Genomic DNA, 14,833 nt, shown 5'->3' with positions numbered 1-14,833 from the left:
TCCTACACACCATTCCATGCTGTGAATCCTTCTACCTCCTCTACGTCCTCGAATCCAACGAATGTTCTGTTGGCTTCGTGAGTTTTTCATCCGGACATCCAATATATTCTCGATTCTGTGCTAAGGCTGTCCACTCGAAAATCGTATGCGGCGAAGTGGCATAGAGTCTATGTTTTTGCTGAATCTCACTCGTTTTCACTGAACTCTGCATCCATAGATCATATCCTCCAGTTCCTTTTAGAACTCCACCGTTCTGGACTTAAAACATCCTCCATAAGAGTGTATACGGCGGCAATTTCGTATTACCGTGGTACAGTGCAGGGTTCTTCCATTTTTTCTCAACCATTGGTTAAGAGATTTCTTAAGGGACTCTGCAACCTCCATCCGACGGTCAGACCGCTTATGCCTACGTGGAGTGTTTCAGTGGTGCTACAGGCACTGACAAGACCTCCTTTTGAACCCTTGGCAACAATTGATTTACGTCTTGTTTCTTGGAAAACTGCTTTCCTTATAGCAGTTACTTCAGCCCAAAGATCTAGTGAACTCTGTGCCCTCAGGGTAGACCCTCCATTTTTGAACTTTCACACAGAGAAAGTAGTTCTGCGAATGGATCCGTCTTTTCTTCCAGAAATGGCTACGTCTTTTCACATGGACCAGGAAATGATCTTGCCTGCCTTTTTCCCGTCTCCTTCAAATCCAGCTGAGAGATCACTGCATACTCTTGACGTTCGGTGCTGCCTAGCCTTCTATAGATCGAGGACTGAGTCTATTAGACATTCTAATAGGCTCTTCGTTAAATACTTGGAACAAAATCAAGGTTTTCCAGTTACTCCTCAGAGACTGTCCAAATGGATAGTTCACACTATTACTCTGTCCTATCAGTTGGCCAAGATAGACTTACCTACAGTTCCCAGGGGTCATTCTACTAGAGCTGTAGCTGCTGCTTCAGCTTTTGCGTTGGGAGTTCCGATTGAGCATGTCTGCAGAGCTGCCACCTGAGCCTACTCCATGTACACTCGCTAGGCATTATAGACTGGATGTTCGTGCTAGACAGGACTGCTCCTTTGGCAGAGCCGTTCTTTCAACTATTCTCCGTTGATGACATCTCCCTGCACCATTTAGGGTAAGCTTGTTATTCTACCCATATGTGTGATGCACAGAGGCCACGACGAAGAAAAGCAGGTTGCTTACCTGTAGCTGATGTTCTTCGAGTGGCCATCTGTGCATTCACACAAACCACCCACCAGCCCTGCTTGGTGTCATTGGGTGGCTCAATACCGTGCTATTTTTTGCTCTTCATACCACCACAATATTTTTCTTCCTACCATCGATACCAACAAATTTTTTCTGTTTCGTTTAGCTGTCATTTATTTATTTTTTTTAGAGAGCGAACGTCTGGTCTGTCAAAAACTGGAAAATGGCGGACACTCTGCTCCATATATACTGCTAGCGGGGAGGGGAGCGGAGTTTTCCCGCCAAACCATTAGCTATCAATCTTCCGGCCAAAGGCACCCATATGTGTGACTGCACAGATGGCCACTCGAAGAACATCAGTTACAGGTAAGCAACCTGCTTTTCTCTCTTTCTTAACAAATAAGGAAAGCAAGACATTCAAATGACTTGGAAAGATTTGATAGAGGTGCTTACTCACTCCTTTAACTTTGGGCACTTCCTATTGTCAGAAAAGCAGGCCTCTGAAAAGCCAAGATCCTTTAATCAATAAGCCATTTTATTAGCCTTGTTCTGGGATACAAAGGCTGTGCTAATATTTTGTAGGAGTCACTGTCCCCTATCCTGAAAAAGCAACACTCTCCCAGAAAATGTTAACTTTTTCTGTGGAGTCATTATGTACCCCACTCACATGCCTTGCAAGAGAAGGAAGGATACCATTGTGAATATTGCTGTAGATTGTCACCTTTGGAGTGGTGTTTTCCACTTTAAAAGAAGCAGATACTTTTGTCTCTTAGCATGTGCTCTTCCCATCCAGCCCAAATTTTTGTTTTTGTAGGATGATAACATGTTTTACAACAATGGGACCCCTAAGAGCACAGCCTTAATATATACAAGGTTCTTTTCCAGAAAATGTTCCTTTCAAATTAGGAATTTGAAATTTGTTTTGTTTGTTTGTTTTTGGATTTATATCCTGCCTTTTTCCTACAAAGGGCTCAAGGCAGCTTACATCTCCTCCTCCATCTTATCCCCACAACAACAACCCTGTGAGGTAGGTAGGGCTGAGAGTCTGTGACTGGCCCAAAGTCACCCAGTTGGCTCCATGGCCGAGCAGGGACTCGAACTCAGATCCTCTGAGTCCCAGTCCCATGCTCTTAACCACTATACCACACTGGCTCTACAGTATTAGAAAACTGTAGCCATATTAACAGTGTGGTTTTCTGAAGCTGTTTTCTTCTGAGCATCTTCGTCTCCGTTAACCAGGTAATTGGCAAATGTAATTGTTTTTGTTTTTATTAATTTTTCTTTATAAAACACAATTTTTAAAACTTACAGTTGAACTAAAAATGTGCAACATTAAACATTAAGAATAGAGTTAAATTAATTCATTAAAAAATCCCATAAATGCACCCCATCACCTGCACCATTGAATACATGTTGAGAACTCTTTCAAAAATTCTTTCAAGAAATTTCCCCCTTCCAAAATTGTAATAACTCTTGTAAAGGTTCAAATCCTTTCCCTCTTTTTAATGCATATTCAATAAATGTACCGCAAATCTCATTAAAATTATTCTTTATATACTCTTTCCTCACTTTAATATCACAAATTAGTTTGTTGTTAGTACTTATATTCCAGACTTCTTTATACCATTCACACATCTGTTAATCATATTTTACTTTACAGTTCTTAAATAAATCGTGCAGTTTTTGTTAAATTTGTTATTAATTCTTTATTATTCCCATTCCATTGCCTCTTATCAAATATTGAGAGTAATGTGATCTCAGGACACAGTTAAATATTTAAACTTAGTATTTCACTGGGGTTTTATTTTAACCCTAACTGTTAAAATATTGCTCTGTTAAAGGCAAATGTAATTGTTAGATGGATCCATGGAACCTGAAGCATCTGCTTGCAGAGTGTAGTAACAGCTGTTCTTAACAATTTCTCAAGGAACTGTCAAGTCTTGGAAGTGACTCAGGGAAGGCAGGATTTATTTATATATTTATTAAAAACTTTTCTGTACCACCTTCACTGAGTCCCAGGATGGTAATATGCACTGGAAGTATGACAGTGGGGTGTCAGAATGCTTGACAACACTTATCAAAACATAATCAACTACCACAGACATTTTGGAGTTAGAGTAACAGCTTCTGGTAAACATGTTTCTTTAACCTTGACTAGTGAAGTCAGAGGAAATTTTCCAGAACTCATGTTAAAAAACCAGGGTGTTTTGTACAACCAGGTAATAGAGGGTTGTAGCCTGTGGCGCCATTCCGCTAGCACAAGTGTTCTTTAGCTTGGAGAAATCCCACTTTTTTGCTTGTAAAAGAGCCATATCCAGAAGTTTGATTCCACTTGTGCAGTCTGTTCCACAATATGCTGCATAAATCATTACGACCTCATTAAGAGTTGCTTGTACTAGTAGCTCTCTTCTGCAAATGCTGAAAGAGCAGCATTTTATACGAGATGTTTCACTAGTGTAGTCCATAGCATTTTCATTATCCTTTCACCAGAAGTTGGATTTGGGTTGAATGAAAAGGAAAAATAAATGTGGGATCCCCAGAGTAGCTCAGACCAAACAAACTGACTGCTCCCAGCCTCACCCAGTGCCCTGTTGTGTGCTTTTGTAGCACAGTAGGAAACTGGAGTATGGACACCACTGTCTTTTGTAAACACAAGAGATGAATTGCCTAAGGGCCAAACTTGGATGCTCGTGTGGAAGGGCCGTGGCTCAGCACCAGAACGCTTGCTTTGCATGCAGAAGGTTCCTGGTTTGCTGCCTGCCTGCCTTCTCCAGCTGCGCTTGGAAAGAATCCTGCCTAAAATCATGGAGAGCCTTTGTCAACCATCCAGGGCTACATCTGGCATAGCATAGGGAACTTTCCTGTGTTCCCAGACCAGCTGTTAAGTGCATAACATGTGCATCGCCTGAATAGATTTCTTGCTCTTAGTGTGTGCATATGAGGTCCAGATCCTGACTGGAACCACTCCATGGTTAGTGGGATCCAAAGTTGCTCCCTCTTCCTCTTTTTATAATTCGCCTACCTCATCACCTGGTACAAAAAGGAAAATCAAACTTCACTGATGCCAATGGAGGAGACTCGTTCTTTAATCCCCTCAGAGGGCGTGTATGTTTGGACTGGTGGGGTCAGGATAGAAAAGAAAAAAATGTTGGGTGGGAAGGTTTAAACTCCATGAGTGTGATGGTTTCGGTCTGGATCAGGTTCCTGTTCACTTAACAAAAGTAAACAAAAATGTTGGCTCATTTATATGTTACACATTAAACATGACATGTTGCTTAGTTCTCAGTATTCAGAATTTGAAAACCAGTGGTGTGCGCGCATACAGACACAGACACCACCCTTTCTGCTCTTGATAATCTTATCCATGATGCTTCCACAGTCTTCCAGTGACAGGCCCTCCAAAGTGCCCAAGGAATACATTAGAGGAGCTGTCACTGATTGGCTGTCCCCCTTTTTTTGCATTCCAAATGTGCACATTCTCCATTTTCAAAAAACATCTGCTCAGACTTGTGCAAGGGCAGAGGTGCACACTTCCACAGGTCCAAAGTAGTTACTCTCAGCTAGGCAATGTTTTGGGGGACATGTGCTGGTACCAAGCCTGGACATTGATCCAGAGCACCTCCAGACAGTTTTTTCTTTCTCTTACTTTGGTAGCTTTCCAAACAAAGCAAAGCTACAAATGATTTTTGCTTACAAAAAGGAGTTGGTGCCTTTTCTACTCTCTTTGTAGCAAGAATCCTCACGGTTTAGAGTGCCCCCCTCCCCCAGGTCACAGTGCCCCTATTTTCACCCATTTCCAAAACTAAGCTCTTGGAAAGGTGGAAAAGGCCCATTTTTCACTGACACTTGTTTCTGTTAGCAGTCAGAAGGGCTTTTTAGACAACAGGGATTTAGGCAGGACAAAACTGGGTAGGTTAGACAAGGAAATATACATATTCTATATGTATATGCCATCTAAACTTCCCTGTCCAGCCCTTCGTAAATGAATTGTTTATCTCCTTTATTGTTGTGGGCTGCTTTGGAAGACTTTGCATCTTGAAGGTCAGTATATAAATGAGCTGAATAAATAATGCAAATCTCTCCTCTTCAGTCCCTTGTTTTACTTTACTTTGAAGTAAATATATATTTAGGAGCAGTTTAAAAGCAGGCTAATTGTTCACGGGCTCCTTTTGGAAGCTTCATTGTTTTCTTGCTGTTTGTGAAAGAAACTCGTGACTGATGTCAAGTCTTCATGTGTCATACTGGATTGCTTGCCCCTTTCCTAGTCAAGAGGGCAGTGTTAAAAAATAAACCCTCTTCTTTTATCTCATTCAAGCCAGACACACTATTTGCCATCACTGTTCAAAACTTTGGCTTTTCCTCTGAAGTCTTTCTTGCCTTCTCATTCATTTTGTGTGTCTAAAGCATCTCTGTTGCAAACTCTGCAGAATAGTTTATACATCCTGAATTTGGAAGGACTTGTTTTCTTGAAGTACGTTGTCGAGAATAAGCTTTTGTTCCCCAGCATCTCTAAGCAAGCTACAGCAACTTTGGCTTGCAAAGTTTTGCCATTGGAGTTAGAGTCAAAATGATCAGAGGACTGGAGCAACTCCCCTACAACAACTAGGTCAATAATGTGTTCGTGAGACTTCTGCAGGGGAACTCTGGGCTTTGCTTGTACAGAATTTTATCCTATACAAACAAAGAGTACCCTCCTTAATGTAAGAGGGGAAGGGGTGTAGCTTACTGGCAAAGCACATCCGAAGGCATCCAATTCTTTCTTTGGTATCTCCAGAGTGGGCTGAGACTCTTTTGAAGCTCTAAAGAGCCATTGCTATTAAAACTACTGCAGAGGACGGACCTCTGAGTCCACCTCAGAGGATAGCTTTCTGTCTTCCATCAAATGTTTGGGGTTTTCTGGAGTCTATTTTAATCTGAACTAAGGCTTCCTGTTGTTACCACTCTCCTTTGCTCTTTTCCATGATTTATGGAGCCACTTAATAATGGCCTGTACATGCGGAGCTTCCCAGCATGCTCAGTGGCAATTAGAATAACATTGGGAGTGGGGCTATAAACTTTCAGTGATACAGGGCAGTGTTAGGTCTCTAATTGTCTGTGTAGATGACACATCACTGTTGCAAAGATCACGAAGTGCGGGGGATGGGGGATGGGAAGGTAATGTAAGGAGGCTCTTCCTGCTGTGCTGCTATAATTCTCTTTTCTTGTAATTTCAGTAATTTCTTTAAAATGTAATCGATTATTTCATCCCCTCCAAGGCATTATTTATTTATATAGTTGCATTCACAAGACTCAGGGCTGGTGCAAAACTTCTAACACTCCACTGAAATAGAAGTCCATTCTAACATACCCATCTTTTACTGACTTAAATGAAACTTTTACGGTCAGCCCAAACAGCTTGATTTGTGTCTGAAACATGCCCAGTCTTGTTACAAGGCAAGCTGTTCTCGAACTGTAACCTTGTTTTATTACAGCATTCTCCCCAAATGGTACCCCCAGATGTTTTGGATCCCAGCTTCCATTGGCCTCATTCAGCTACAGGGAAGAAATCCTGGAAGTTGTTTAAAATATCTGGAAAGTACCAGGTTGGAAATAGGGCCCCAGTGAAATTTCTTGAGTTGGCAGGTAGGATAAAGATGTGTAGATTCTTAGTTTGCTACTGTACCCAGTGGGTGCCTTTTTCTTTAAGTGCCTGCCTTTCAGTGCGTCTTGAGATTTTCTGCAGCCCTTTTCAAGGAAATGTTCCTAAAAGTCATATCTTCATGCTTAGGAGCCTGAGGTGCCCAAGGATCAGAGTCAGGAGAAGTCCTAGTTAGCCTCAGCCCTTGGGGTAGTCTTTTGGACAAGACTTGTCTGGCCCCAGCTAAACTAAGTGTAATCATTGGAGAATAAATGAAAACAAACAGCCTTGGGCATTGGAGACAGTTCCAAAATGAATGATTTTCATGCCCAGTAGCCTCAAGGTATCTCAGAAGCAAGGATACAAGAATACGTTATGACAAGGTGGAGTCCCAAATTAATGGAAGGCATTCCATATTTCAGGAGCTTGCACCGTTAGGTCCAAATCAAACTGCGTTCAGGGATTTAGGAATGGACTAGACAAGGAAGTTTCCTTTCAGAATGTCTAAAATGGACCCTTGGCAGTTTTTGATTCAGGAAGCAGGCTTGAGATTAAACGAACTAGAAATACCTACCCATGCGCAGAGATCAAATCAAAGAACAGAGATGGCATTGAAAATCTCTGATGTTCAGGTACCAGGTGAAGCAACAGCCTTAGAACAGTCCAAACCAGAATGTTAAGTTCATGGCAAACACTAATCCATGGTTTCTAAAAAAAACCTGGCATTATGTTCCCTGAAAGATTTCAATATGACAGAGTTCAACAGACAAACTTCTAGAGTGGATAACAAGTTCAGGAGAGAGAGAGTTCAGTCAATGCAATTGATGGAAAGTCTAGGCTGAAGGAAGAGCAGGCAGGGAAGACTGTCAGAGTCCCAAAGTCCATGTGAAACATCAGTCACCCGTTTGGAGTTCTCTGGGTATAGGATTCCATGAGGCATGGACAGTCCTGGCAGAAAGTATTCAGCCAAGAAAAGGTTTGTAGATGTGATAGAATTCTAGGCAATGAAAGATGGTGGCATCAGCAAGGCTTTCTCATGTATGCATTAGCATATAAATAGGACTGTGGCTGCTAAACTCCTTAACAGTGACTCTGTAGCAAAACTGCATCTGACCCATTGAAAACAAGGACATCTCTGACTTGAGTTCTTGTGATACACCCCCTAAACAACCTTTCTCCATTCCTGTGGAAGATTTTCTATGCAATAATAGTTCAGAAATTAGCCGAAGTCCAACAGTGCTGTGGTTTAATAAGGTGCAGTGACTCTTGGATTTTTACTCCTCCTTTTGCCTGTAATTAGCTAAGAAGTTGAACAGTGATGTGCACAGCAGCCACATTTCCATGGCTGTACTGAATTCTACCTTATGATTATGAAAAACCAAACCAATGACTGATTTGGAGGCAGCAAGGCTCACGATAGCCAGGGCAACATCCTGACACACAAGAAAGCACAAAGGCAACAGAGTTCAAGGCACCAGGACCCTTGAGAGTCCTAGAAAATAAGCACAATGGTGGCAGCCGAAATTGGCTAATTGGCTATACCTGATGCTAGGTAGGCCTGCTTTAGTGCCAGTTGGAAGATCGCCCATGAACTGAGCGCTCTCAGCAGTCAGATGAGGTGATGCCAGAATGTTGCCTTCATTGTAGTGAGAAGCAGGTGACTCCTCTTTTGTAAGTCTAAGTCTTCCTTAGTCTGAGGCAAATACTGCCAGGGTATTCAGCTGTCAGTCTTGCACATGCACCTTATCCTGGAGAGGCAGCTCTTGTCAATTAGCCATCAAGTACAAGGCGAATTCTTGGAGAAATGGTGACAGATTTGGGGCAGAATGGCAGCGTGGTGTTGCCCTCTTGTACCAGTGAAGTCTGTCTTATTTGCCCAAGATAATGATTGCCAACACCAGTCATTGGTTTTGAATGCAGCCGGCTGCATTTTTACTGTTTCTTTTAATGATGTTAGTATGATATTAATTATTGCAAGTGAGTGTGGATGGCAGAATGGGCAACTTATGACTTCTGGCTTGTATTTTGCAAATATTTTGGCTTGCAGCTCTCATCAGCTCTAGCCACCCTGGCCAGCAGTGAGAGTTGATGTGAATTGTGGCTTTCCTGATTTGGCCTACAAGTTGTCTATCCTTGATGCTTTATTTTATAAGCCAAAATGTGTTATCCTCTAAAGGTAGTGAGGTAGATGAGTGGACTTGCTGCTAAAAGCTCAGTTAGCTAATACTCTATGTTGCCATCCTTTGAACAGTAGATAAGTAAGTCTTCAACCTGTTTGCAAATGTACAAGTAGCCTCCTTCTGCAAGGTGTGATTTAAACAAGTAGTCCAGTTTCTTCACAGTTTATTAATTTCCAAAGGTGAGTTTTTCCTAGCTCAAACCAAATAGTTCTTTGTACTTTACAGAGCAGTTTGCAGAAGTTCATGGAAAATACATTACCATGCAACTCACATCATTCGCACGTGAAGTGCAAATGTCTGTATCTGTTTTATTTCACTAGAAAATGTTGTGTTGAACTCATTGCATCTAATGGGCTATATCTTTGGCCAGAATAGTCTAAACAGATTAAAGGAAACAATACTCTTTCTGCAAGAAGATCACTTTGGAGCCATTTCTCATCTTCTAAGTGATAAAAGGATATCTCTCTGTGCAGTTTGCTTGGCAATAAGTTATGGAGAACAACTTGGTAGGTAGGTGTTTATTTTCTAATGCTTTCAATGCAGAGACTGATTTTTTGTTTCCATTACAGGTTGCATTTTTGAAGATGTAAAGGAATTTATGATTTGAAAAATCCTCTCAAGTTAAATTTCAGCTATAAAGAACTGTGGAATGAAGACTTCAAATCTTTCTAAAATGCAATGCAGAGCCAGAGAAAACATCCCACCAGCAAGAACAATCAAAATTGTATATTTAACTTGTTGTTTGACTCTGGAGTTTTGAGATCTTCAAAGAATGTGTCAGAGGCAAGTTCCTTAAGCAGGGATGCCTACTGTTGCAGATCAGGCATTCAGAGAGCAACTTAATTTGTTGCATTAGGAGTCTGAGATCCATGGAAGGTAATGCCTTGCTAATTTCCCAAAGAGAAATCAGTTATCTGCTGCAATGACTTCAGCTTTAAAAAGAAGGAACTGACAGTGGCTGCTTTCCTTTTTCTGAAAAAAAAGTGAGCATGAAGAACTGTTTGTTGAATATTGCAGTGTCCAAGTAATAAATTAATTTTGCAGTTTTAGTGTAAGTTCTGAACCATGATTGTATAGAAGAACCTAATATGTTTTAGCTGTTTTTCTTACAAAGTTCTTGCAAGGCAAGATTGGTTAAGGGCTCCTGCCTCCTGTATGCATGCCTTGCACACCATTTCATTCTTCAGCACTTGACGTTTAAATGTATAAGCTGACTCCAGTGAAAAGCACTGAGGAGATATGAAAGTGATAGAAACTGAGCAGTGTGCAGTGGCTTGGAGAAGCAGCAGACGCTCAGTGTAATGGATTTATTAAGAACTGCAGAAGGGAGAGGGTCTTGCCAAGAACTCAAGAGATGAAGAAGGCATCCCTGGGACTAGGGTATGCATGGAATCTTGCGTGATGTGTGCTGCAGAGCTGTGCAACTACCATATTCATAAGTATGGAATGGTGGCCAAGGCTGCCCTTGTTTACTAATCCAAATGCTTTATCCTTTGGATAAAGAGCAGCTGCTAAGCCAGACTGTGTCTAAGGGCTGAAATACGTTTTGTGCTTTGAAAACAATATATATTGTGTTGTAGAGCAATCCAGTGTCAGCACATCCTCTGGGGGCAGGTAGCAGCACTGCCATTACTGGGCATCCTGCTGCCTGGATTTTGCCCAGACTGCCCTTGGCTCTGTTTTGCATGGGGACCAGTGCACTACCCAGTTGAAATGGAAAATACCTGTCATGAAAGTGATGGCCAGTTGACCCATGCAAAAATGCCAGTACACAGAGAGCAAGGGTGGAAAAACACAACCCCTGTGGGCTGCGCACACCCCTCTGCCCTCCACCCAATAATAAAAAGCTGCCTTGAATGCCATGTCTTGGTAGTAAGGTGGGGTGTAACTAAATCAATCAATATTTTCCAGTGGCACCTGGACCAGCCATTTTGACCCCCCTTTTGACCCCTTTAATGTTCTGGATGCCCCTTTCCTTCCTCCTCTTGACATATGGGGGAAGTTCAGCCCACAGTTTGATTTGCCTGAAATGGCCTTGGCACCTTCCACAGTTGCTCAGCCCTGACTTAAAGAGCTAAAACAGTGTGTACCCAGATCCATACTAAATGTGCTCAGTAATCATTCCTATTAAAATGGTTAAGGACTGAAGCATTAAATTAAGATGGCATTTTTTAATGTACAAAATTGTGTCCTGGAGCTTGGCAGAGAATTTAGAAAACGTTTCCTGAAAGTTTTACTTTATATCAGCCCTGTACAAAGGCGAACATAAACAGCAATTTCATCGCAGTCTGAACAGGCTGTTTGCTCAGATTACCAGGCTTGCCCTTTAATAGACTTTGATTTATGTAGTCCTAATAAGAGCAGAGCAGTCAAAGGTCTTTATCTGAGTGTTGAAAAGAAAACAGATATGGGACAATTTACAGCTTGTGCTTGGCTGCAAAAGGGGAGGGGGCAGGGGCAGGGAAGAGGTCTTTCACCAAATGGCTGAAGAATTATATCTCAGGCTGATGAAAGGGCACTAAATTAGGAGAGGTTAACATGGTATCTTAAAGGAGAAACTTGAGTTGCTGTTGTAGCTCATTCTTACTAATTATTAAAAACTTGGCTTTTCAGGCTGTGATTTACAAATGGAGATTGACTGTTAGGCGTTCTGGTCTTCAATTTGCAAAAGAAAATGTCCATTCCCTTCTTACAAAGGGATCTCTAGTAGAACTGGCATTTTGGCAGTTCTCTGTTGACTAGCCAGATAAGTCATGGAGAATCCCACTAATTTGCCATTATTCAGAAACAGGAGGAAGTTGCAAAATTAATTTACCAGTTTTCTTGAAGGAAACCAATTACTGACCTTCTCCAGATATTTTAAGGATTTTCCAGGGTCTCTGAAAAGTGCTTTGACATTTATTTGCAAATATAATAATCATAATGTTTTTGAATGGTTGTGTGTGCGCACACAAAACCCAGTAAGATTAAACCTTAAAATCCATGTGTAAGGCTGTGAAGAGAAGCACCTGCATTCACAAGGCTTTTCATAATTTTCCATTGTCATTCCCTAATGTTCTAATTTTTAAACTGTGGAAAGAAAGCAAAGCTTTGTTTCTTTGAAGGTGGTGGTATGGGGGGATCTTACTTTCAAGATGTCTCACTATACTTTGTGGGACAAATATATCCAGACTTATCAATTGTAGATCCAAAGGTGCTCTTAAGAAAATATAGCAGTAAGAGGCTTTAACTGTACTTCAGGTACTATATGGGCAACAGTGATTGTCTGTACATTTGCCCCTACTTCACTGGAGAACCACATACACATATCAGGTCTACATATGCCTCTTGGTACATACAGGAGCCTATAAATGGCAAAAACCCAAGCAACTGACCTTTCAGGATGGAGTGTCAGGGAAGGAAAGTGTCGTGCTGTTGCTGCTTCTCTGCCAAACCAAAGGGTTTTAGATTACCTGTGTATGTAATTGGATCACATTTTTTAATGTTGCGGCATTTATGTAATGTAATTTAATAAATCTAAGGATATTTTTCAATAATGAATACTCAAGGCAATTTACAAATCCAAAGATCAAAATATAGAAATACGAAATATATTTCAAAACTGGGAACTAATGATAAACATAGATAATACATTGAAAGCTCAGCTGGTGGAGACAAAGAATTCTAAGTGATAGGTTAAAAGCACTTACATGTCACTCTGTTCCCTCTCCAAATGGACAACTTTATCAGGAAGTGTAACCCTAAGATAAGTGTTTAAAATAATAAAAAAATACACTAGTTTGGATAAAACAGACATATTAGGACAATGTGACCTAAAAAGATACTGGATAACCTGATAAGATGTTAGAAAATAGTTTTTGGTAACAAATAGCAAAAATAAAACTACTTGGAAATTAAAGGCAATAATAGCAAGATATACCCAGTACCCCAGTTATGAATGTCTGAGTTAAGAACAATTCCTACTTACGAATGGGCAAATCTGGAAGTACCACCTCTTCCTTGAAAAGGAAGGGAGGGAGGAAAGGGAAGAAAGAGGGAAAAGGCAGTGAGCAGCAAAGTCTTAACTAGTTCCAAGTGATGGTGGAACTAAGGTAGTTTTTCATGCCCATGAAAAATTAGCATATCCAAGCCAGTGTGTTTCAGATCATGTATCGTAAGTGTTGCCTTCTGTAGCTCTGCACTGCATCTGGTTTGCAACCATGCTTCCCAAGCATAAATCTGATGCAAGTGCAGGTGATGCATTGAAGCAAAGCAAACGCAGTCAAAACTAATGTAGGAATAACAAAGCAGTCAGAGAAAAGTAAGAGGCCATTGGTCAGTGGGAAAGCGTTCAATAATAATTAGGCTTTAGTCGTTCAATAATCATATTCTCTCTCTTTTGAACCTGTACTTACTTTATTATTATGGTACAATTATTACTGAAATGCTGTTTTGTGTTTAAGATGTTTTACTGTATATAGAATTTTCTTAAGTGTTTTCAATGTATTTCCATAAAAATACACATGATTTGCCTTACATACAAATTTGACTTAAAGACAGTTTCAGGAATAAAACTCATTCTTAACCTGGGAACTAGGTGTATTTAGTCATCCTGAAGACAGAAATTTAAAATGTTTAACATTATATTCAGAATTGTATAGCAATGGCCATGAAATGTCAGAGCAGGATATTGATGGTTCTCCCCACACCCCCAGTTAACATTCTGTGTCCACGTGTATTATAAAAGTGAGTTTTAATGGTGCATTTAAAGATTGATGAAATCACAAAAGATATAACATGAAAATGGATAAAGATCTGGTCTGGATAGATTTCCAAATGAGAGATATGAAAAAAAAAATCCTAGCTTTCCAGTTCCTGAGCATTGCATTTGCATAAATCTATTTTTGAATTAGATTCACTGTCATTAGCACATTGCAGAAATGTTTAAGCCAGATATAGACCATACTCCCTATGCTAAACACTGACCTATTTCATTGATTGATACTAATATTAAAATACTAAGTGCTGAGGTGTTATTACAATGTTAGTCCAACCAGACCAGGTAGGATTTATAAAAAATAGGCAGCAAAATGATAATCTTAGGGTGACTGTTAACTTGATTGCATTAAAAAGTATAGAATAGATACAGCTGTCATTATCTCTGGATGCAGAGAAGGCCTTTGATAAAATTTATTTGAAATTTATCTTTGCCACCATGAGAAATTTGTTTCTAAATGGCTTAAAATTTTATATGAAACTCCAAGAGCCAGAATTAGGACCAATGGAATCTTATCTGAGATTTTTTCTTTTCACTTGCGAGAAGTACCAGACAGGGATGTTCTCTTCTTCACTGATACTTAATTTATGTTTTGAACTCCTGACAAAACCTTAATATTCATAGATTTGTGTATAATGTATTAGAATATAAATGTATTCTCCATATTAATGAGCTTCTTTTGTTTATTTTGTAATGCCAGTAATCTCTTCCAGCTTTGGTACAGATGATTAATGATTTCAGATATTTATCTTATTATCCTATTGACCAGTTGAGGTCAAAGCTCATGTCTGTAGAAGATATTGCTCTCCATAAAGTGTTAACTAATTGGCAAACTCAGACTTTGTACTGAATTTATTACTATTTGGGAATACTTATCTCAAGAGATATATCAATGATTAAGTTAAATTTGAGTTGGTTGATCATTCATTCATTCATATGCTGCCTACTGCTGTAGTCTTAACGAGCACTCAAGGGACATTAATAGATGGACATATATAAAGTTAAGTCTATGCCATAAGGTAAATACACTTAAAATGACTGTTATATCACAAATTGTTTGTTTTACTTGGTAGTATTCCCTTTTTC

The 14,833-nt window shown here is 40.1% G+C and overlaps 1 protein-coding gene across 2 annotated transcripts in view; it reads left to right on the top strand.

Annotated features, from left to right (window-relative positions):
- Positions 1 to 14,584, top strand: part of UBE3D (ubiquitin protein ligase E3D) — a 75,652-nt gene extending 61,068 nt beyond the window's left edge. For both annotated transcript variants that reach the window (XM_044422111.1, XM_044422110.1), the window contains one exon: positions 9,561 to 14,584. In XM_044422111.1, the coding sequence (XP_044278046.1) occupies positions 9,561 to 9,581 (21 nt within the window). In that variant the 3' untranslated portion in view covers positions 9,582 to 14,584. The remainder of the gene's footprint in view (positions 1 to 9,560) is intronic.
- Positions 14,585 to 14,833: the final 249 nt, after the last annotated feature.

The sequence above is a fragment of the Varanus komodoensis genome, unplaced genomic scaffold (assembly GCF_004798865.1).
Source record: "Varanus komodoensis strain SLA01 unplaced genomic scaffold, ASM479886v1 scaffold12, whole genome shotgun sequence".
Lineage (NCBI taxonomy): Eukaryota > Metazoa > Chordata > Lepidosauria > Squamata > Varanidae > Varanus > Varanus komodoensis.
The sequence above is the reverse complement of the archived record's forward strand: the minus strand, read 5'-3'. Positions and strand labels throughout refer to the sequence as shown.